General features: G+C 30.0%; 2 protein-coding genes across 8 annotated transcripts in view; one reads left to right on the top strand and one right to left on the bottom strand.

The window, feature by feature from the left end:
- LOC142326449 (glycine dehydrogenase (decarboxylating), mitochondrial-like) overlaps nucleotides 1-5504 on the top strand; it is a 123822-nt gene extending 118318 nt beyond the window's left edge. For 4 of the 5 annotated variants that reach the window (XM_075368969.1, XM_075368972.1, XM_075368974.1 and 1 more), the window contains 2 exons: nucleotides 1594-1739; nucleotides 4645-5504. In XM_075368969.1, the coding sequence (XP_075225084.1) occupies nucleotides 1594-1739; nucleotides 4645-4755 (257 nt within the window). In that variant the 3' untranslated portion in view covers nucleotides 4756-5504. The remainder of the gene's footprint in view (nucleotides 1-1593; nucleotides 1740-4644) is intronic. The other variant, XR_012756786.1, reaches the window with a different exon arrangement.
- On the bottom strand, nucleotides 309-24819 carry LOC142326455 (presenilins-associated rhomboid-like protein, mitochondrial). 3 transcript variants are annotated; one of them, XM_075369004.1, is made up of 5 exons: nucleotides 24668-24819; nucleotides 22172-22273; nucleotides 18465-18562; nucleotides 10003-10126; nucleotides 309-601 (listed from the first exon to the last, which is right to left on the bottom strand). In XM_075369004.1, exons 1-4 carry the CDS (start codon nucleotides 24809-24811, stop codon nucleotides 10036-10038), a joined length of 435 nt encoding a protein of 144 aa, XP_075225119.1. In that variant the 5' UTR covers nucleotides 24812-24819; the 3' UTR covers nucleotides 309-601; nucleotides 10003-10035. The 3 variants fall into 3 exon arrangements, with proteins under 3 accessions (XP_075225119.1, XP_075225117.1, XP_075225118.1); XM_075369002.1 differs by lacking the exon at nucleotides 309-601 and adding an exon at nucleotides 8789-8999 and having other exon boundaries at nucleotides 24668-24818; XM_075369003.1 differs by lacking the exon at nucleotides 309-601 and adding an exon at nucleotides 9374-9471.
- Nucleotides 24820-26239: the final 1420 nt, after the last annotated feature.

Here is a 26239-nt window from a genome sequence, read left to right as displayed (position 1 = left end):
TATTTATGTTAATACTATCTTTGCTAAATAAAGAAGTCTTATTATTTCTAACAAAAATAACAATATCCATATCAACCAAACCAAACATTTTCCTCTATGCAGCACAGTACTTCAAGAAACAGAAATCAAAATATGCTTTCATTAATAACTCATTAATTATTTTTAAAAAATTCAATTGATGCCTTCTAAATTTTATTTTAATTTCCATTGATTTTTTTACTTTATTATTATCTCATATACACTTAATATTTTGATGTATTAATTGTTTCTAATTTAAAAATAAACAAAAATTACATATTTTTTGATGGGATACTACTTAATCAGACCCTTTATTTGTGAAAATGAGGGCCATTTATTGATCTGAAGCTGCTTTTCATTCATTATATAATAATCATTCAAACTCTAGCTTACAAATTACAAGCTGTTCAATCTGTTGTTAATGTACTGTTGTCAAACTTCAAAACAGTGACTGCAATGCTAGGCATTCAGATGTCAGTGGGAGTACAGTATACCTACGTGCCTGCACAAGTGCCACTCATTCTTCACCAAGTAGCCGACTGTGCAACTCTCCCACCACAGCAGTCCCATCACTCGCAGGCACCTATAAAAGAGCGAATTTTCAATTCATCATCAACCACCGCCTGGAGAAGAAGAAGAAAGAAGTTTGCTGGCTGTCGGGGGCCCAGCATGGGATTGCTCTGGGAGAACCGCCTCAGTGGAAGATGACCGACACTTTGAGGCTGTGTGGGGCCGGGGGGCCATCACTGCTGCTGAGGGAAGAGCTCGGGCAAGCTGCAATTCTCCGACTACATTTGAGCCGAAATTGCTGGAGACCAGCTTTTCCTCAGGCTATCTCACAAAAGACCCCTATCAGGGCCATCATTCCAAAAATCTCAAATGGCACTTTTCAGGACTACCACAAGATTTTAAGGTACCATGCATTGTTGAAGCCATTTGGCGACAGAATATAGCCTGTAAATTTTTAATAGGATAAAAATGGTTATCCAACCATCCATCTAAGCAACCATTTTGTTGCTTATCAAAAGTAAAAAACTCATCTTTTACAGTTTCTCAATACATCAGAAGTGTTTCTTAACTGAGTGGATAATTTAAAAAATAAAATATATTTATTATTTTGTCTTTTACTATTATTAAAGCTATCATGCAACTATAATCAAATAATTTTTTTTTTTAAATGAATGAGTAGAAATTTACATTCTTTTTTTGCCCTGCATTGTGATCTAATTATATATACACGTTTGCACACACATCATATTTAATGTTAACATTAATTTATAAAAAATAAATTTAATCTTACATTGATTTAAACTGCAATAATAACATGTTGACATTATTGGTATGCATTCCTCAGTTCACATTTATTAGCAAACATGTCATGGGAGTTGATTTCAATTATCATTTATAATTTTGTGGTTTTTTTTTAATATTATATATTCCCACAAATTTTTAAGTAAAGTTGTACCAGATTTAATGCTAGAGAATGTAGTTGTTCAAAGTAGTAGCACAGTAATACTTTGCAATTTACACTAATGGATTTTCTAAGTTGTTTAAATAAGATGTTTGTTTTAATAGGTATCAGAGAAGAAATTGCTGCAATAGAAAATAAACAAATGGATATAAATCTAAATCTTTTAAAACTATCACCGCACACACAAGAACAAGTTATGGCTGATGAATGGAATCGACCTTATAGCAGGATACAAGCAGCATTTCCAATGGTATATTTTTACTTACTCATAGGAAAAAAAATATTTTAATTTAAAAATTACTGTAATTAAACATTCACAACACTTACTGTACGATTAGATAACGAAATTCTTATTAATATTTTAGCTAGCTGTGTTATATATATATGCATGTGGGTGTAATAAAAATTTAATTTTAAATACAACTACCTTTTTATATAGTTACTGAAAATAAATAACATTTATGTTTGAAAATATCGCTAGATGACAAAGCCAACAGACAAACTGGCTGCCGTTTGATGAACTAAAATTCTTCAAATATATAATCAAACTTCTCATGGAAAATACACAACTTTCTCATAGAAAATAGAGCACCGTAAATTTCTTTTTGTAATGTCTTTCAATAATACAAAGTAATTTCAAATTTAATTATGAGGAGTGTTAAAATTTAAATTATAAATTGAATCTGGTGCGAAATATAAGAAATAAAAGCTGAAGTAGTAGCACATCTGATGGCTGGAAACAAGCATTAACCTATTCCAACAGTTCAGCACTTAGCTGTTATATGTTATTTCGTTATAAGTGGAAAAGTTTATTATTACAAAATTTCTTACAAAAGAAAATATGAAGCTGTCAGAAATTTACATAAGACTTAAAAGATATTATAGTGAAGGAAATGTTGACAAATGTAAGCATTTATAAATGGAGTAAATCTTTTAAGACTGTCGAAACATATAGAGAATAAACCTCACTCTTGTTGTTTGAAAACATCGGCAACACAGGAAATGACTGACAGGGTTAACACAATTATTCAAAATGACTGTCGAATTACAGTGAATATTGCTTCTACATTTGATATCAGTGTTGTCAGTCTGGATAGCTCTATCAAAAATCAACTCGATTATCAGAAAATAGGCACATTGCATTTTACAAATTCTAATGGACAAACACAAACAGATATGCCTGTTCGTTGTTGGTAGCAGTCTACTTACATTATCATTCCTCTTTTTACTTCCTTGGACAAAGTAAGAAAAGTACTGTGATCGCAAAAAATTTTGGTTTTTAGATTTCAACGGAATTATCCATTTTGATCATCCCTAAATCCATTTTAACTAGTTTCGGCGAGACATCTGTATGTAAAAAAGCATGAATGTATCTTGATAACTCAAAAATAATTAGCCTTTTGATTGCAATTGACTGAACCAAAAGTGTAAAAAAAAAGCCAAAAATCCAAATGTTTTGTATTTTGGACTCTTTCTTAACTGCAGTATTATAAGCCCTCAGAATTTTTCAACGATATATTGTAAGTAGTACTTAATTTTATTGGTTCCACAGTTATAGGCAAATAAAATTTAATTAATGAAATATTTGGATCTTACAAGGGGAAAGCACATCGGTTCAAATCTGAATTCATATACATTTATTCTTTTTTAACTTTTTTTTTTAATTTAAATATATTGATTTATTAATAATTGTTAACCTCTGACTGTAAAAACAAATTGCAATAAAAATTCAATAACAAAAAAAAAAAATTAAAAATAAATTGGAAGTTATTAGTGAAATAAAACTTTACATTCTTTTCATTTTAATTCAAAAATTTTTACACAGGCTAATAATTATTATTAGCAAATCAATATAATTAAATAAATAAAAAATGTAAATGAAGTCAAGATTCCAACCGATGTGTCCATGGTTACAGATCTGACACGTTCTCACTTACACTACACAACTACTTGAGTGGCGTGTAACAAAATTAATATATAAACTGAAATAAAATGCTGATATGTACATCACAAAAAAATGTGATCAGTGTGGTGTCCACCACAATGCAATTCTGTAACTGTTCACTTCATATAAAGTATTGGAGGATTGTATCTACATTCAAATGAAATAAGTTTAAATGAAATGCAGCAAAAAATGTGTAGATATAATTTAATAGGCTTACAAGGAAGTTATGTGGTGTTCACTTTTTTTATTTTTTATCGAGATGAAGTCTCTTACTTTTATATTTCTTGCAAATCGTTTATTTTTTCATATAGCTACATTGTTTACAGGTTTAATTTTAAAAAAAAAGTAAAGCTAACTTTAAAAATCATACTACAAACCAAAATGACTTTTTGACTTGTTCAAATTTCAGTTTTTGAAGTCGTTATTAAATTATTCTTAATTTGGTACAAAACCTAAGTCATTCTTTAAGGAGTTACAATAATGATTTTTTATTTAATTTTTCACTGTTTCAACCTGTCTCCTTGAATATTTATTAGTTTTCTCTGCATTAGACATTAACAGAGGGGGAACAATTCTCTTACCTTATCAAAGAGTTACGAAATGATAAATTCCCTGATAAATGATAAATGCCATGCCTGACGGATTCGAACCCAGGACCTCTGTATGAAAGGCTGAGATGCTACCACTCACACCATGGAGGCCGAGGCCGGCCATTTAGAGATGTAATTTTCAATGAATGTACAGTATGTTATTAGATTCAATTATGTATGTATGTGTGTGGACACATTTTTCTTGGATTTTGATTTTAGATTACTAAATTACACAAATGCAGCCATTCGTTACATGAATTAGCCATTGGGTTTACCTCAACATGGTCACCAAAATATAAATTTTGTAATAATCATTACACAATAACGGGGTAATCTATCAAGTTGGTTCAAACATGGTAATGTAAGGTTTACTAAAATGCATAAAATATATAAATATCAATTTTGTAGATCAAGTGTTTTGTTCCACCCCCAAAATGGTGGAAAACTAACTTTTTAATAATTGAAAAAAAAGGTATGCCATAAAACCTCCAAAGCAAGAGATAAATAAATTACATTAACTTATTAACAAGTATGTTGTGGCAAAATTAAAAGTTAAGAGATTATAACTTTGTATATTTTGTATATTTGTATATTCATATTTCATTTTAAATTCTGTACAGGAATTTGTTCGACCCGATAATAAAATCTGGCCAACAGTTGGACGTATTGATGATATATATGGAGATAAACACCTTGTATGCACTTGCCCTCCAATATTACCAAGTTTTTAATATTGGGATACTATTCAAAAAGAAATAAGTGCTTGAGAATGGAATATCAAGATGGAAAAATTATAAAAGTGAGAAAAATTGTAAATATTCAATCAATTACAATTTATAACTTTTTACAACATAAATGTTAAAAAATGTTTCAAATCAATTTCAGTGTACTTTATTTAAGGTTAAAATTATAAAAATTTTATCCGAGTCTAAGTTGTATTTTCTTGGTGGTAAAAGCTTCTACAGAGTCTGCCTCTGTCGATGCTGATTGCTGTAGTAATAATGATGTTTGAACTTAATTTTGTAACATTTTTTTTATTAATTACATGCTAAAAAATTATGTAAGATATTAAGTTGTGTTTTTGTAAAACCTCTTTTATTATTATATATATTTTGGATTATTCACAAGTGTATTTAATTTGTGTCCTTTATTGTTTATTTAAGATCTTTTTAATTATGAATTCCTGTGCATTTTAGATTTGTTTCAACAAGCCAGTTTGTGAAAGTATACTCAATGGTGGAGTGAAATGTTTTAATGAGCTCTTATTATGAAATACTCCATCTGTTTTGTCAAATGTAAAACTTATTTCAGTCTCAGCAGTCAAAATTTGTACACCACAGGAGAACAAAATTGTTTGATAATTTGTATATTGTTTTATAGTTCTCAATGCGATGTTAACATAAATTATTTTAATGAATTTATCTTTTTTGTAATTTATTTTGTTTTTAATAATAAAATTTGTGTAGGAGTTTGTCTAATAGTGTACTGTAATGGTCATTTGCTTTAATTAAAAAATTTATTCATGTAATTTATCTCTGTTAAGTGGAATGAAGTGTATTAGTCTGAAAGTTAGAAGTTTATGATATTGAGATGACTAAACGTTATGTATGACAAATTTTTTCAGTTATAGTAAGTTTTCCATACATTTTAAATGTACGTTTGCATTCATGTTTTTTGACTGTAGGTCCAAGATGTTTGTACTTTTGTCTAAATAAACACATAAAGGTATATATGTATTGTCTTGCCGAGAGCGAATGAATGTGATGAAGTAAATGTCATGCGGTTAATTTAGAGCAATAGTTGTTAAAGTTGGGTGGTGGAACCACTGTTGGCGGGGCTTGACTGTGCTACTGAGGTTGACTGTGCATGGTAGTCCATGCAGCCATGAGGTGTGGCACTGTGTTGCCAAGGGGCGGTCTTCAGGTATGATGTTTATAATGGGTGATGGGATGTAATCTGAATTTTGTTATTACATGTAACACATTTTGAATGGTATGAGTTTAGCGTTGTAATGACTCATTACTTAGTTGATGGTTGAGGCATTTAGTCACAAGCATTGGTATTAAAATTGGAACTAGACACAGAGTTCGCGCTTCCACGGACTCACTTAGCAGTTCAGAGGGTGATATTGTAGGAAAAAGAGTGAAGCTGTCCGAAAGAAGCCTAAAGCGAAGGTGTTGGCTGATATAATTTTTACTGTTGTAAATGTCTGCCGAGCAATTTGCATCGGTGGCATCCCGACTGATGACTGTAAGATGTAAGAGGGTCTAAAGATGGCCTCCGGTAAAGCCCCTCAGGGCTCAAAATGGAGAGGGTGGTGTGGCGACTGGAATTGCCACAAAGTGGGTGTGTCTTCCCCAATGGGATTGGGATGCAGAAAATTATTCATAAATTACAAATCTTATAGCTTAGCTTGAAATAAAGAGCAAAAATATTGGTTACAGCAAGATGGATGCTCTGTGTCACACTTCCAATTTGGCTATGGAGTTGCATGAATTTTTTTATAACTGTAATTTCTTGTGGAATACGGTATCTGTGGTCTCAAAATTTTTCTCACCACCAAATTTCTATTTTTGGTTCATTTGAAAGTTACTATAACAAGAACAACATACACACTTTGGTGAATTTAAAGAAAATATCAAAAGATAGCATTTCTGCTAGCTGAAGTCAGTGCTGCGGTAACTAAGAAAAATTGAACTGGGCATAAAAACAAGTTGATTTCTCCATCAGTGCTCAAGATTGATATTTTGAACATTTTTATGACATGTAAAAGGAAAAATACTAAAATTATACTATGCTTAGTTTTAAATATTAATAAATTACGCTTGTCATTAAAAAAATTATTTTCAAAACACATTCCTTTCACAAGTCTAAAATTACTAATAACATGGTCTTTGGAAGTTAATTTTATCCTCCTTAGTCCACCTTTGTTGTTCAATCACTTTTTTACAGTTAATTTTAGCTTGCTTAGGTTATAGTTTTGAATATAATTAATATTTTTAATGAAGCGCAGCATAATTTGTATGAAAATGACTATATCAAGGACATCCAGAAAGGTTTGGCTGATGGAAAATTACAGACTTTATTAATAAATAAAATAGAAGTAATTTAAATAAAATTAAATTAGTTTTACTTCCTTGTACGAAGTAAAGAAAGTATTGTGATCATGAAACATTTTGGTTTTCATATTTCAACAGAAATATCAATTTTGACCATCCCTGAATCCATTTTGACTAGTTGCGGCAAGACATCTGTATCCACATATGTATTATGTATCTCATATAATTAAAAAATGATTAGCCGTATGATGTTGAAATTTTGGATTTAGGACTGTTGTAACATCTAACTGTGCACCTCTCCTTTTGATTGCCTGAACCAAAAGTGTCAAAAAAAGCCCAAAATAAAAATAAAATTGGTGTTTGGACTTTTTCTTAACTGCAGTAATAAGCCCTCATTGATAGCTTTTTAACGATATATCAAAAGTGGTACTTATTTTCATTGGTTTCAGAGTTATAACCAAATAAAATTTTTATTAATGAAATATTTGGATCTTAGGTTCACATCGGTTCAAAACAGACTTCATCTCCTTTTTCTTTAACTTTTTTTTTAAATTTAAACACATTGATTTATTAATAATTATGTTAACCTCTCACTGTAAAATTATTTTTATGATGAATAATAATTCAATAACAAAAAAAAGATAAAATATTAGAAGTTTTTTATGAAATAAAATTTTATGTACTTTTCATTTAAAAAAAAAAATGTGTAAATGTAATTTAATTTAATCTGTGTACAAGGAAGTCATGTGTTGTCCACATCAGATATTTCTGTTATGATAAAATACTGACCTATTGCTAGTAAAAAAATTCAAGGATTACATTACTATTAAAATGTAGAATTCTATCTTTAACTTTATCGCACTTCTTAATGTTTTTTCTTGGTTGAACACATCATTTGTTATTGTGTCGGTATTTTGAGTAATTACTGTTACTGTAAAATTAAACCACTTTCTGTGTAATTTGTCTTTAGGTGTTTGTTCTATTAAATTGAATTTTTTCTCTCTTAAAAATGTATGAAGAATTTTTTAAAAGAAAATAACATCGCATATATAGTATATAAACTTAATTATAACAAAAGTAATAATTTGGGTTTTGTATGTTAGCAAAGATGATGGTCTGAATTATTACTTCAGAATGCATTTCTGTTGCTGAAGTAATTTCAGGATGGCAGTATGAACTTTTACATTGATAACAATATAGTAAAGGTACTGTAAGAATTTAGACTTTGATTAAAGTAACAACCCACCAGAAAGTAATGAACTTAGATTTTATTTTGCAGAAGTTATTGTTTCAACTAATATGCTACCATAATTTATTTTTACATAGAAAATAATCTGAAGTTTTAGGTAAGTAAGCCACTGCTCTAGTACAAAATATAACATTTCAATTTGATTTTAAAAATAAACTTTTGTTTCCACATATTTTTATATTTTAATTTTCCTGGCTTTAAAAAGTTTAATATTATATTTACTTTTTCTGTCATCTTCACAATGGTTTGATTGTATTCTCCATTTTTTTCTGTACTGTGCAAATCTTTTAACTTTGACGTATTTATACATCCTTAATCGCTGTTTTATATTCAAATATATATTTTTCACAGCTTTTTATGTTCGATACATCTTTCTGTTACTAAATTAATTGAACGTGGATATCTTAATACACAGCCCATCAATCTCTTTAAAAATTTTTGTCACAAATTTTAAATATGATTAACCTGAAAACCTAACTTTTCACTTTATAGAAGATAATTTTGATAATAATGAGATCTTTATCATGCTGATCTTTATGGGAGCATGAAAACGTCTTTCTTCTGGAAGGTTCTTGTTTTTAATCCAAGTCAGGGTTGACTTTTTTCATACACAACAAAATTCATCTTTCATCCATAAAAAAGTATAGCAATTAAATTTGGCATCAGCCTGTAATTAAAAGCATAAATAAATTATTCCCTTAAATATAAACAGAAAGGTGGTAAAAGGTATCTAATTTATTAAAGAAAAATTTACTTTTTTGTAACATTTTATCAAACTTATTTAAAAGAAGCATTTCTTTAAAAATAAACTGTTTTTTTTTTTATTAGTCAGAAGTAAGATAAAAAAACAAATTAATATATATCGATAACAAAATAGGAAATAAAACATTAAATTTTTGTTTACAAAATAATAAAACATTTTTTATTTTTTAATATTAAAATACCATTCGAATTTAATTTAAATTAAATGACTTCACACATAAATAAATGCATACACAACAATGTGTATTAAAATATGTGCACGTTATAATAAATACTATCCAGAATTAAATTTTTTTTCGTCACATTTTTTTGTAATAAATGCATTCATTATTATTTATAAAAAAATTACTTATCTCTGCAGTGTAACATTTGAAAATCTGTAACAAAGAAAAGTAATACATATATTTTAAGGATTTCATTATCTTTTTTAAACGTCCTTTTAAGGATGCTGCTTTTTGTGTGAAATAATCATTACAACACAAAATGCATATATGTTGCAAAAAAAAAACCAAACATGCACGGATACACCGGTCGAATTAAAAATCATTCATTCTAAACGAAGGATACATTGATAAAGAAGTACACACAATAATCATTTTTTATTGTATCCTTATTGCTTTGTAGCTATTAAAAGTTAGCAAAAATGATTTAAAGGAATACAATGTTTATATGAACATCATCTTTTATAGTACATATGATTTTCAGAACCTTCAATCCGATTAGCAGTACAATCTCCCTGTAACACATGGAACAGTACTTTTCTTCATGACATACTGGAACAGTACTCTCACTAACATTTGTTTGCATTTTCATTCATTTGGTTATGTGAACATAATTTATTTTGTTATATATTGAAAGGTAAAAAAAAAAAAATTAAATCAAATTACTTGCATAGGAAATATATTTACCTTTAAAATATTTGATTATTAACATTGTTTTTATCAGTCAAAAGATGACCTAAAATCATGCCATGCTTGAACAACATATTTACGGTTCTGCCAAATGTAATAATTTCCATAATAATACCATCCTCTGAAAAAGAAGAGTATATGCATTCAACACAATATACATAATAACAAATTTATACTAGAAATTACTTATGATTACAATAGTTACTGTTATCAAATCCTCTGCAATAAGTCTGCTAGGAAAAAATTGTATTATGTTAATTACTCTAATAATCAAACCAGCCTGTATATTATATTATTTGATGACACAATATATTACATAATTTGTTGATTTACTATCTTTTTATGCTTATACATATATATATATATATATATATATATATATATATATGTTACAACTGTACGGTTAACGCATAAAACAGACAGCTTCTTTCAACTCAGCACATTCCCAAATCGGTACCAAAAAACCCCTTCAACTTACTTGTTTTTACCAGTTATCAATGATTTGAATTTTCTGTTTTCTTTTTCCATCATAATTTTTTAATAAACCTTACGCCCCACAAGTATTACATGCTTATGTTATCATGCAATAACACAATGCTCTTTGTTAGGTGTCATTGATTGTATATTCTGGTGTGCAATTTCTATATCATTTGATAGAAGGCTAGCGCAGCATTTGTTATGTGCTTCCTTTTTGAAAGTCGATCAACAATGTACCGAATTGATCCCGAATAACTATCGTGATAAATATGCCTAAAAAGCAAATCCTGCTTATACTTTCAATTGTGACAACAGATGTACTATACAAAAATGATTGGCATTTCATTTCTAAAGTGCTATGCAATACTCATTTTCATTACCATAAACAATCAAATTGAACAATTCATTATTTCTTCTGTATACTATGACAAAAATGCCACTAGTTTATGGTCTTTTATTAACTAATATGAGTAGTAACATACATAAATTTTGTTATCATCCAACTCTTGATAAATGATTTTATAAAAAATTGCTCTAGAAAGAACTGGACAAATCAATCCAAATCCAAGATATTGACATGAAAGCTTAAAAGATGTAACACTGTCCTTATTTCATGGTGACAATGATAATTATTATATCATATATACTTTAAAACTAGATTATTTAATATAAAATTCCACGTAAAATCATTTCAAGATGGTAAATTAAAATAAACATTGGGGAAAAAACAACCCAACCTTATACTGTAGAAGAAAGTAACATTACTAAATGGTCATTCAGTAAAAATTTTAAAGTGAGAAAGTACTATATTTAAATCCTACTCGTGATACTATTTATAGTATAAATTTAAATTTTGGTAAAAAGTACTCATGTGATAATCCACATAATATTACAACAGTTATGCATAAGCATATATTCTACGGATAAAAATCTTATTTAATAAAATTAAGCTATATTAATATGATATTTAATATACTACACACAAAAATTAAGATGTTTTTCTCAAAAACACTCGATTGATTTTTATTTCCAATTAATGTACACTACCTTCAATCTTCTAAGAAGAGTACATTTTAATTCTGATGCAGTTTTAATCATTATAGTTTTCTGTGATAGCTCTAGTAATGTTTTAATAATAAGCTGCAATGATTGAAAGAAAACTAAAATATGTACTATGGACAAATCTTCAGTTTAATATATACTTTAGTGGAAATATTAAATGTATTGTTGCCAATATCCACAATATACAATGGAACGCCAATTTCCCAGATGTCCAACTATCTGGACTCCTTACATCTGCACCAGGCAATTTTAAAAAAGTAACACGTTATTAAAAAAAAATCTAAAACATAAATTACAATCACATCCATATCTCATAAAGATTGATTCAATAGTTGTAGCATAAAACAGCAAAAAAAATAAATAATTTATTTTTTATCCCTTAAAATGTTAAAATTCAAAAAATCTAAAAATGGTTTTAAGATAATTATCTGAAGAGTATATGTAAGCCCAAATCGAATGAATATCTCGTTTAGTATAATCGGAAATGGGGAAAATTTACAATCATTGTCAACATTTTTTTACCTCTCATCGCTTTCAAGATAGAATTAAAAAAAAATCTAGAAACTGGTTTTTAAATACTTTGCTACCAAGAAATTGAAAAAAAAAAAAAAAAAAATTAATATTACCCCATTTTAACTCTTTAAACTCAGAATCTAAAAAAAATACTTTCTTAATGTGATGTGCAGTTACATCATAAGAAGAATGTGTATACAAATTTTCATTAATTTATCTTCTGTAGTTTTTGATTATCAGTAAGTAAGTAAGGACATATTTTATTTATATATATATATATATATATATATATATATATATATCGCATGTTTTCAGTTCATATAATAATCTGGTTTGATAATTAAGGATATTGAGAGACAATACACGTAAAAATTTCTTATAAATACAATTTATAATAATGTAACTCTGGTGCTGTTAACATAAGTATCAATATTGTTAGGGATTGTTAATATCATGTCTGCAACAAAACAATTGTTTTATCAATTACAGAAAAAAGAGAGATCTTAGAAAAATTGGATAATGGTAATCAAATGAATATGGTTCAGGAACATCCACTCTTTCAGATATTTAGATAAGTGGAGAAACCATTATGATTAATGTTTTGCAACTCAAAAAAGAATAAAGTATTTCCAGTAAGACAATGAAGAAAGCATCAAATGATGAGGGGAATTGAGCTCTTTTGGTGATTTGTTCAAAAGTGATCTCTTGATAAACCAATTAGTGGATCAATTCCAGTAGAGAAAGCAATTACCTTAATAAGAATCTAAATGGGAATGAAAATATTATTGCAAATACAGGTGGCTTCAAAATTTTAATCAGCATGATGGAATTTGAGAACTTTAAATTCATGGAGAATCATCAGCAAACATCCCAGTAGCAAATGAATTTATTCAACAATTTTCTGATTCTTTTAAAATATTATGATGAATACTTTGCTTATAAAGTACTTTGTAATTAGAAATTAGATTTTTATTTCTTGTACATATATCTTTTGTTATGTTCTTGTATGTTATGTAAATCTTTGTAATTTTTATATCCAGGTCTGGGCACAGGAGGTAACTCTCAGCTGAACTGATTCATCCTATTTATAGAGGTCTATCATGTTACATTTGAGTACCTGAATAAATTGAATTTAATTGAAAATTGTGACAATATGTCCTTGAATGGAAAGCTCTTCCTAAGATAACTTTTTTCCCAGCAAAGAAGAATCAGCTCCAGGCTACAAAATATTTGACACTGTTGGTTGGTAGTAACACAACTTGAGATCATCGATTAAATCTTATACTGATTGGATTAGTCAAAAAGATCATAGAGGTGACCGCAAGAAAAAATTTTTTTTTTTCTAGCAAATTTTTTCAGATTGATATGATTATTTCTATTTAATCTTTTCCTGGACAGACAACTAAATGTCTTTATCAACACCTGGACACTATATTACTAGAATGAACAATTAGTTAAAAATACCAAACTTAAAAATTAAATTACAGAGTTATAAAAGAAATAAAATCAGCAATTAAAATGCTCAATATCAAAACAAAAATATTTTTTATACAGTACAGCATAATGTGAAGTGCCTATGTCATATGTTAAAGGCGAAATAAAATCACAATGACACAATATTAAAAATATAAATTTTTTTTGTCTTCAGTCATTTGACTGGTTTGAAGCAGCTTGCCAAGATTCCCTATCTAGTGCCCGTCATTTAATATTGGTAAATCCCCTACATCCTACGTCCCTAACAATTTGTTTTACATATTCAAAGCATTGCCTGCCTGCACAATTTTTTCCCTTCTACTTGTCCCTCCAATATAAAAGCAACTATGCCAGGATGCCTTAAGATGTGGCCTATAAGCCTGTCTCTTCTTTTAACTATATTTTTCAAATGATTCTTTCTTCAATTTGCCGCAACACCTCTTCATTTGTCACTTTATCCAATCATCTGATTTCTAACATTCTCCTATTACACCGTATTTCAAAATCTTTTAATCTTTTCTTCTCAGGTACTCTGATCGTCCAAGTTTCACTTCAATATAAAGCTACACTCCAAACATATACTTTCAAAAATGTTTTCCTGATGTTTAAATTAATTTTTGATGTAAGCAGATTATATTTTTGACTGAAGCTTTTTTCACCAGTGCTATTCGGCATTTTATATCGCTCCACCTATAGTAATTCTACTTCCCAAGTAACAAAATTCTTCTATCTTCATAATCTTTTTCTTGCCCTATTTTTATATTCAGTGGTCCATCAACATTATTTCTACTACATTTCATTACTTTCATTTTGTTCTTGTTTATTTTCATGCGGTAGTTCTTGTGTAGGACTTAATCCATGCTATTCATTGCTTCTTCTAAATCTTTTTTACTCTCAGATATAATTACTATGTCATCAGCAAATCGTAGTGTCTTTATCACTTAACCTTGTACTGTTACTCCGGATCAGACTTTTTCTTTAACATCATTAACTGCTAGTTCTATGTAAAGATAAAAGTAACGGGGATAGGGAACATCTTTTTTTCAGACTCCCTTTTTTATTACGGTTTCTTTCTTATGCTCTCAACACTAAATTTTTTTAAAATGCAGAACATTTTATTCCAGTCTACATTATCAAATGACTTTTCTATGTCTATAAATGCCATGACAATACAAATATAAATGCCATATATGCGACAAGTTGGTGGATCACACTATACGACTCCTGTTGTATTGCCCAAAGGAATTCTTGCATCCAATCTTTCCCAACTATCCATCTGCTTGGCTGACTCTGAGGCAAATCACAATTAACAACTGAGGTAAAAACTGGTCTATAACTGCTTCTAAAGTTTTAGGACATGTAGTGGATAAGACATGAAAGTAGGGATGTTGAACACAAAGGCAGATCAACAAATGAAAATGTACCAGATGAAGATGACATAAGTGTGTATGACCCATTGTTCAATTTGCAGAGATAAAAGTTATGCGTCATTCAATCAACTATAGTACCTAAAGAAGAACATAATGATGAATAGTAAAGGTGTTGAAATCACCAATTATTAGGCAGGACAAAGGTATTTGGGAAAGCAGATTGGAAAGATCGTCTTCACTGATACTGGAATTTGGGGAAAAGTATAAGTTGCAGATATTCATTTTAAATGATGCCAATACTTTCACTGAGCTGCAGGGATGTTTATAGCCAGGGGAATCTGTGCGGCTAATCAACCTCCTTCAGGAAAACAGCCACACCTTCATGTCCTCTACCTACACTTAGCCGCATCTCTTATAGACCTAGCTGCGAGAAGACACTTCATTATGGGGAAGGAGGTGAATTTCCTGCAGACAATGTACCACAGAATTTTCTTCCTTTAGTAAAAAAAAAATATAAACCCTGCATGTAGATTATCAAATACGATCCAGTTTTTCTTTTTGGTGTTTATAACCTTTAGGAAGTAATTTGCTTCTTCAGGCACTTCATTTGTCACCATATCTGTGAAGAGACCTCGAGATGTGGTGGGGACCTGGAAACCTTGTAGGGCAGAGATACCATACCAGGCAACAATTTTTTTTTTTTTAATACATCCCTTCATAGGGATTTTGATAGTTTGCTGCATATTTGGTACAGCAGGAATTATATTTGGTGATGTACTGATTGAGTGATTTTCAATAAACTGCTCACTATCAGTCTTTCCACCAAAAATATCCTCCTTTTTCTTGCCTAAAAAGAATTCAGTGACGAAAAAGCAGACGTAAGGAATTTTATCTGGTCTGACAAAGCCTAGACCAATTTGGTCGGTTCTTTCCATGATGGACATGCATTCTCCTTTTGCACATTATTAGAAAGAGCCTGGACAAAACTTAACAGTGCGTTGTATAGGATTCCTCATGTTGAGGGATTTTCTATATTCCTGACAAGCTACACAAAAGGACACTTTCTGCTCGGTACAAATTTTTAATAAAGCCTGTTCCTCCTTGGAAAGGGGGCAACCTCGAAACAATCTTGAAGTTTTGCCAAATGCGAACCTTTACAATTAATACATTTTCCAGCTACAAAGCATGCACTATCATCATGTCCTGTACGGCTGCAATGCAGACAAATTTGTTCCCTCATGCAACGAATTTTGTTGTGATCAAAACCCTGATACTGTAAGCAGCATCTTGGGTTTGGTATGAATGGTCACACACAGACAGAGAGGTAGCCAAGTCTTATTCGCTTAGGAACAGTTGGAGTAAAAAAGGTTAGGATAAGTGAAAATGTTGACACAACCATTTTACTTATTCATAATCCTCTGCACAGAAGTGACTGACTGCGATGATAGATCTTCTGATATTTCAGATAATTCAATACCAGCCAACTCATGGTAAAAGATCACTCTTAGAAAGATACACTCTCCTGCTGGAATTTAGTGTATTATTATTGGGCTCCACTATCACTTTGTCCTTCCCCATGCACCTAAGGGCTAGCAGTTTCCGACTCTTGTTATCATTACTTACCTGGGCACCATTACTAAGTTTTTTAATAAATTTCGAAGCCAGAGCTGTTATTATGCACTTACTTATTACAAAGAGAGAAACCTTAGAAAAGGATTTAACTTCCTTGTTACACTTTACTAAAAGAAACCATACATTAAATAATTTAGCACTCTCTGTTACATTACTTGTTTCTTTATCGTTCGATACCTCTTCAGCTGAAAAGGTTGGTCGAAGTCTTTTCAAACTCCCAGTTTGTTAGTTTTTTTCAAGAGGAACAACAAGTACTGAAATATTATTAACTAAAACTGAAATTTTGTTCCCAAAGGACCAGCGATTCAACAGAAGACTCCAGCACAGCGTTCGCATACTGGAGAAGGTAGGGTTATGTACAGTTGGGTTCACCCTGGTTTCAGAGGACATGAAAAGAACTCTTTTGGCTGATAATGAAGATGTACGTGGCATAATTAAGATAATCAAAGACATTAATCTAAAAGATTGCTGTTTTATGTGGCCTATGCATGGAACTCTGACAGAAGGGTGATATTAGCAAAGAATGTGGAATGAAATTTTAAATAAAACAATGCCAACAATACTGATGTAATGCATCGTGAAGATTTTATAACGTAAGGAATTTTACACAAGAGATTTCATATCGGGCAATACAGACTGTGATTTCGAGAATGTTGATGAATGGATCATTAGTGATGACAATAACCCAGGGTACTAAATTTTGTGCAATGATGAGATTGTAGATACCATATATGATCAGCCAACAGCTCAAAAAAAGGCAATGACTTACATCCAGGGCTGTCTCACACAAACTTAATTTTTGTCCATCATTATTGAACAGTTAAAGCATACAGATTCTTTGTTAAAATGATTATGTGATCTCGTACAGTTGCCACCAAATAACGGTGAGCTTGGAGTGGCGACAATTACTACCCAACGTATCATACATCATGTTTATGCTACTAAGAATTGACTAATCATGGTGTGCCAATGTTTTAGAGAACAATAGTATAGCAGATGTGCGGGCTGATCATCCAAGCGCACTGTTACATGTTGGCTACTGTAGCTCCTAAATGAAGATCAACATACAAGCAAATATACATTCTTGATTTTTTTAAAAAAGAAATAGTATTTTTAAAGGTATGTTGAAATTATTAAATGTTAGTATTATTAAAGTTTTATTCTATGAAACGTACTGTAATTTTTTTTCTATTTTTTTAACAGTTTTAAAATAATATATTTTTATAATAAATGCAATTTCTCTTCAATATGTTTTTGTAAGTTTTTGAAATGACATTTTTTATAAAACAGTAAGGTAGTAGTAGTAAATTTTAATTTATTTAAAATAGTTTTTATAAATTCAGATTCTTTTATTAGCAAATTTCTACCACGTTCGATTTTTGTAACGTCTAATTGTATCTGTTTTTTATTATACTGTACTTACTTATGTTCTGAGTATCTTTTTACTGTAATACAATTATTTTTTATACTTTCATATTTTTATTAAGTGTGATACCCATTATACATCGGAATGGTATGTCCACACTTATGATGAACCTTTTTTAATTTTCCATTTACCTGGATTTGGCCTTGTAAATGGCAGTCTGGATAATCGGCATTCCATTGTATTTTACACATGTTATCTTAAAATATAAAATAACATTATTGTTGTATACAATGTTACTGTAGACAGAAAACCAGATTGTTGTAGAACTGATTATGTTATTTATTTCATAAAAGTTCATCAGCAATTAGTTATGTTTTTATGATGATGTATAAATGAAGAAAAATATCATATAAAAGATTGTCAAAAATGATTAAATCTCCAAGGATCTGTTTATTTTTAGCTTATATTTAAGACATAAGTTTGCACTTATAATTTATTAACTATTAATCTCTATAACTGTTAATCTCTTAAAAGTAAAAGAATAAAATTTTTAATTTATATCTTACATTCCTACTGTGGCACCACCAAGATGTGCTGCATGATCGAAAAATTGCCACTTAAATAAAATACCAGCAGCATCCAATGTCATTATTGCTTTTATAGCCTAAAAAAAATAAAAATTATTAAATTTACTTCTTAATGCAAAACATACCTGTTAATACAGACTAGTTAAGGCCTGTCAAATAAAATAATTATTTCTAATAACAATTTTGAAGCAAATATAATGAATGAAAATATAAAAACAATTTCCATGTTTGTATTTTATATATATATACGAGCATATCGCATTGTTATCACTTGTTTATCACATTGTATTCCTCTAAAATTTAACAACTTAAAATGATGAAAAATCATGTTTTTTAATATTTAAAACATTATTGTTGTACACAATGTTACTGTAGACAGAAAAACAGATTGTTGTAGAACTGATTATTTTATTTATTTCATAAAAGATTAAATTTTGAATATGTAAAATCTAAAGATAAATTTAGAATTTTAAATAGACACTGATAAAAAAAATAGATAACTGATGGTCAAGTCTACCCTATATATTCAACTTGAATGTCAAGGGAATCTTTCTTAATCTTTTTTTACACCTATATTTTTAATCTTCTAATTATGAATGACTTGTCTTGCATCTAGAAGCTATGTTCTTCACAAATTTATATACTTAAAATGAGAAAAGTAGAAATGTAAACCGAGGTTTAGCTAATAAAGGAAACAAAAGTAAGTTAGATTACGTAGAAATTATATTAATTTGATTACATTATTATAAATTATGTAATATAAGAATTACATAATTTAATTCTTATTAATATAAATATTACATAATTTGGTTTAGAAATAAATATTTTTCAAGGAATAATTACAAAAACTATTTATTAACTAAATAATCCCTATTTAAGTTATCTGAAATTTTGGCATTGGTATATTGGGAGATTTCCTCCACTCCTTTTAAAGCGGGCAAGAAAGGACAGTTGGTGCACTTCATTAATAACTATTTTACACTTGTTTAGTAACCACAATATGTTACCAGGTATTGATAATGTTTTTGTCTAAAAATTTATCTTTTCTTTCCCATAAACATTCTTTTGACATACTTGGAAAGAAAATTATCTGGTACCCGCCTATAATATTCCAATCTCACCTTCTCATGTTCATTCTTTTGATTGTCAGAACCGCAAACCTATTTTTATGATGATTAAGATTTTATAAATCATTACACAATAGCAATATGCATGCTGTCTAAAATACTAAATAAAGAAATGGACTGAAAGATAATTCTGGTTAATCAAGATATTTAGTGATCAGACCAAGTACTATTTTAAGTCACGATTACTAGGTTTCTACTGTATTACTGTACAGTAATCACAAAGTGTAAAACACATTTAAATTTACATAAGCATAGACTAAATATCATTAAAAAAAAAGAACTTGCAAGTAAGTAGTGTTTTAGTCAAATTAACCATTTAGCTTTTCATCATTAAAATTATTCATAAACAAATTGGGTGTTAAGTATTATTCTTTTTGACTAGGATGGTAGAACGGGGATTTACTAAACCTTCCCTTGCTATGGAGCAGACAAAAATAAACTAAGTATTTTTCAACCACATAGGCAGTTAGATTACAGTGCATTCAGAAAATTGCTGTGCTCAAGAAAAAAAGTAATGAAATTTTCTTAGTATTACTTTATAAAAATGGATACTGTAATTACTAGAATAGTTTATAAAAAGTGTTGAAAATGACCTCCAACATCAGAACAAAACTGCACACATTTCAATTTGTTTTCAAACACTTTAACCAGCTGGTGTACTGGAATGTCTCTTACGTATGTCGTTAATGAGGATTTTAGTTCGTCAACTGTGTGTGATCTGTTGTGATACACTTCTTGTTTCACTGCTGTAGAAAGTAAGATAGTCAGATTGGGTGATTGTGCAGGCTACAAACCCCTTCAAATGATTCATTCACCGAAGACATTTCATAAAAACATAATTGACCTGTTAGTTGTGTACACTGTGGCACAATCTTGTTTGAACAAACCGTGATAATTTCCATTTCTGTTAACTGACTAATGAAGTTTGTTAAAACAGCACAATAACAGTCACTATTAACTGTATTTTTAAAAAAAGTTTGGACCCACAATGCGTATTTGACCCAGACTCCAATTTTTGTAAGATTGTTTGTGTAATTCATTGGGGTTGGGGTTCTGTCAGGAACAAGACATAGAGAGACAACAGGACTCTAAGGCACGCAGATTCACGATGGATGAGGTGACCTGGGCAATTGGTAGATTGGGTGACAAACGGAGTCCTGGATCTGATGGGATTCCTGCACTGATTCTCAAAAGCCTTGTGAGATGGATCTTTTAGGAGATCATGGTTAATAGGGGTCTGGAGAGTGGCTTCTTCCCGGTTTGCTGGAAGGAGGTATGGGTGGTCTTCCTCCCCAAGGGAGGACCAGCTGGTTGGCCAGCAGAGTATCATCCTATTTGCCTGTTAAATACCACGGCTAAAGTGGTGAAAAGGATGCTGGCAGTAATTGATGAACTAAAAGCTGGCATGGATATTCACTTAAACCAATATGGCTTCTGCAAGGGAAAGTCGACTACCCAGGTGATCTCAAGAGTGATAAACTGGGCTGCGAGAGAAAGAGAGGGCACATGGAGAACGAGGAATATGCGGATGATGATTTTGTTAATGTAAAGAATGCATTCGGCTCCATACTGTGGGGATCCATTATGGAGTCGCTGAGAGAGAAAGGCATTACTAATTAACTGTGCAGGCAGGTTGGAGATTATCTAAAGGATAGGTGGGCCACAGCTGATACACAACAAGGCTTGGTTTCAGCTGTTTAGAGGTGTTCCACAGGGGTCAGTGCTGAGGCCCCTGCTTTGGAATGTGGTTTATGACGGCGTGTTGAAACTTTGTCTGCCAGCACAGACGGAGACCATTGCATATGCCGATGACCTTGTGGTCCTTGTCAGCGGAAGGACGGAAGAGGAAATACAGACAAGAGGCAATTCTGCATTATCTTTAACTGACAAGCGGATACAAACACATGGACTGAAACTGGTGGTTAACAAATGTAAGTTATTTGTTAATCAGGGCCCAACATAATTGGGTCCCGATTATAGGCAGTATAAACCCCTCCCCTAGTAGTTATAGGCAGGCAAGAAAATGTACAGACTGAGTCACGGTCCTTGGAAGGGGGCTCAGGAATGACATAGTTGGGCCTGGTTAACCCCAAGATATGGCTTTCATGCTGAAATTTCCAGTAGCTTCTGTTCGTTTAGTTTTGGTGATCTTCCACTTTGAGCAATTCAATTCAGAAAACTAGTGCTTTATTAAATCGATATACTTGTTACCTTCATGAAAAATGTGTTCAACGAGAAAAATGCCCTCCTCAACAGAAAGAAACATTATATTTCTTGCAACAATTGACTCTGATAAATGAAACAACATGAATATTGAAGCATGTTCAATCACAGCTCAACAACTGACATCTCGGTTTATTACACCCAATGGTTGTCCACAGAGCAACTAACCTAACGTCGAAGGGAATGCACCACATAATTATAAAGCATCTGCACAGTGCATAAACACTGAAATAAAGCCTACCTGTAAACTCAAAAAAGAAAAAAACACTATTATACTATAATAAAATTTTTAAAATAAATTTTAATTAATAAAATATTATATGTAATTAAACTTACATGATGAGCTTTAAAATGTACAAATGGTAAAAATATTAGTGACATCTCAGTATCTGGGTAGGCAGTACAAACATAACCAATGATGGCCATTATAGCACCAGACTATAACACAAAAATTTATTCCAAAAATACAAAATTACAGCGTTAATCAAAACTAATATAACCTAAATAAATTAAATACTAAGTTAAAATTAACTTAATTGAGTTTATTACTTACTTATTTAAATTTATTTTGATAGGGATAAGTCAACAACTGTTATGCTAGTGCTTATTCAGTATTTAGTAAACCAAGTAGGAAAGAGGGACCCCACCTTTTTCTTTACTGCAAGGCTTTTGATTACTTGGATCATGTACTAGTAAGTGAGAAATGTGTAGTGTCAATGAATATGCTCAGAGCATGCCTGCAGAAAGTTGAAGTATAGATGCTAATCGATAATGTTAGCTAAAAGTGTTTTTCAGTGTTACTGGATAATTAAATTAATTAATTATAAGTGTTTCACTTGTTCTATTTTGGATCTCACAGTCTTGAAAACATTTTTTTCTTGGCAACCACTTACCAGAACAACCTGTTTTAATTTTTACATATCACTTAACACGGCTTACTGGTATTAAAAGCAACAATACTGGTAAGAAATACATGCAAAACCAGAAAGGTCAACTTTAGAAGAAAATTGTTACATAATATGAGCAAGAGAAGACATGTCTGACACAGGATATCAAAATTTTGCTTGAAAAATCTGCTTCTTGTGCTAGAGAAAACTACTATGGAGCAGATGAATTTTACCTGAAAACAAAAGGAATAAGGAATAGATGAGATTTTCATGAAATGTTCAGATACAACAGCCAAAAGATATTAATGAAGTTACCAGAGTATTATGAAATAAATAGAATGAAATAAGACATTTCATAGTCTAATTTTGGTCTGATGTGAATGAATAATGAACAAATAAACAATTAAATTCTGGAATAATTTTTTTTCTTTCCATTAGTCTTTTATTTTAATTTTATATATTCTTTTAGTGTGCTTGTAACAAGTTTACATTTTCAAAATCATTTACATGCTATACTTTTATATTCTGTATAACACATTGGAATGTTTTTTTTTTTTTTATGGTGATTTCATATTTCCTGAAAAATTATAATTTCGCTATAATATTAAAATTTGAATTTTTTTCTAATTACGTGAGCTTTTCATAACTACAACACAAAGAATGCTTCACTAAAAATCTAAACAATTAAAACTAAAAAAACAATCTAAACCATTTTATGGTTCATCACTGCTCTCTTTTCTAAAAAATAATGTCGCATAGAAAGGAAACTTGTTAACTGCTACAGGCAGATAAAAGCAGTGACACTAAAGAATACTTCCTAAAGATATTATTAAGAGAAAGATTTGTGTAAAAATAGAATACATAGCAACCTATTTTAACAGTTTCTATATTAATATAGTAAATCGATGACTAGGTGAATGATTTGATAAAATTGTATTTAAATTAAACAGTTATAAAAATAAAATTAATTGTCAAAGATAATATTATAGTTAAAGATAATATTATAATATTATACTTAGCACTTATACTAGCGCACAAAAACCATTACAATTTTATCACAATAATTGACATTGTATTAAATACATATAGAGAATACTCATATTAAGAGTTAAATTAACTAAAAGTTAAGTTAAAATACAGAATGCATAATTTTTTGTCACTTATAAAATGATTCAGCTTAAAAATTTTCATGAAAAAATTTGTTTAAATCACTGGGGGCCAGATAAGGGCAGTATGGAATAAAATATTTAAAAAATCCTCAACTTCTTTCTTATACCAGTGAAGAAATATCAAAAGCCGCTTCCATGCATTGTTTATTGCTTTCTTCAGACAGCAGGTCAATGAACTCATCGGTACAATTTTTTTTGTACTTTAGAGGTTCACTAACATATTTCTTACAACAGACTTTGAAAATCTGTGTATAATAAATAATCTGTCAATAATGAATGAGTTGCCGATTTTTATGAATCTCAATTAATATCAATTTTCTGATTCAGTTTTTCAGTCATAAGAGAAAAATAACCAGAACAATTTTTCTTGTAAAATATTGTATGAATGATGAGCTGATCGTTTTTTATTAAATATGATTCCCATTTTCTCATACTTAATTTACAACCTCATATACACTTTTCTAATTTGACTATCGATTTCTTTCTACAGGATGAGCTTTTTTAGTAGAAAAAACTGGATCATCCTTTGAATTGCAAATTTCAGAGAAATTCAGTGTTTTACATGTATTTCATACAGGACACAATAGTAATGTATTTAGTCATGAAATTTGGCTTAGAATGAGTTAATGTAATGGAATGGTTTTTATTTTCTGGATGACCTTTACAGTTATTATTTTCAGTTATTTTTTAAAATATTAAATTTTAAAAAAGTATTTTAAATTATTAAAAAACTATATATACTTATATAAAGTAAAACAAAAAAAAAAAAAACATACTGCTCCCAATGAAAGCCCAGATACTCCAAAAGCAGATTTATATAATAAACTAGTTAATGAGGATATGCAACCAGCCGCCATGTACAATCCAACAAATTGTTCTTTGCCCAGGGCAGCGACAGTTCCTAAAAAGAACAAAAACATTATAAACAATGTAAACGATACCATAATTTCTTTTATTAATATATTTTTAAAGATAATGCAAATTATGTCCATAAATTTGATTACCAGAGCAGAATGATTCCAAAACTATTTAACACCAAGTATAAAGAAAAATAAAATTTGAAAAAACCCACAGTGAAGTCAATATTTTGTAAATCCAAAAATACCATCTTTTATTTATTTATTGAATATAGATTTGCATACATCATATAATTACTGCATTCAATAACGTAAATTCATTTTTAAAAAAAGCGGCGGGTATGAATGGATAATTTTGAATTATTCAGAGTAAATTCAAAGTTTATGACACCATTTAGTTTTCTAGTCATTGCCATTTAGTTACATGTCATATTGATTGGTCAGAAGTGTAGAATACATTAATATTAAACACATTTAAAAAACAAAATGGTGACTGCTGTGCTGTGAAAAAATAAATATAAAAATTATGGTGGCAGAGAGGCTATTGTGACTTCAGAACAAATTAATGACATGATTCAAATGTCTTTTGGCTATAAACAGTAAAATTATATTATGAATTAAAATGTATGGATTTAGGAGAAGAGGACTGACTACTTAGTACCTACAATCCAAGAATATCAATTACTGCACAACAAGATCTTTTTAGAAGCTGCAAACATGTCCTGCCTGGAACAGCAGCAGAGAAATTATTGGATCTTTAATTTATTTTGAAGTCAGTCAATTGCCTGGTTTCATGCTATTTATTCACAAATCCTTTCTTCTGTTCTATCCTAATCGTTCAACATTAGCATATTTATTACATCATTCATCCTCCATTGTCCGTTTCACACATTTTATAATCATCAACTCCTCTACAGTTTTTACCTTAACTACTTATCTCTCCATCACCAAACTATTGATCTCCATCAGCTATAAATTTATTCACCCCCAACCAACTTTGACTGTTAAGATTCTGCCAAAACTTTCTTTTCTCTCATGTTTCTGTTAAGATCTTTTCTTTAGCGATTTATTAAACTACCAACTTTCAACATCCTCTTGTAACATGATGTTTCAAAAATCTCTATTTACACTTTCCCTTTCTGGTTTTCCTATTATCCATAATTTACAACCATAAAACACTAACCCTACATTAATATTTTCAAAAATTGGGGTATGTGCTCCTTTATCTTGCTTCTTCATTAGCCTTCATTCAATCACAAACTTTTCATCTTATTATAAAATTCTTTTTATGGGGATCTTTAAACAGCTGAGCATTCTCTCATTACCTCCAAAATAAAATTAATCAACTGAAGGCTAGAATTTGACAAGATTTCAATGGACCTTCTTTAAGATGTTACTGTGGATTACAGTGAAATTACATTCATGAATTCAAGAAAGTGTAACTTATCGATGGTCACTACCTACATTATGGTAACCTAAAATAATTTTTAA

The sequence above is a fragment of the Lycorma delicatula genome, chromosome 6 (assembly GCF_047948215.1).
Source record: "Lycorma delicatula isolate Av1 chromosome 6, ASM4794821v1, whole genome shotgun sequence".
NCBI lineage: Eukaryota > Metazoa > Arthropoda > Insecta > Hemiptera > Fulgoridae > Lycorma > Lycorma delicatula.
Note: the sequence above shows the minus strand (reverse complement) of the source record. Positions and strands in the feature narration are given on the sequence as shown.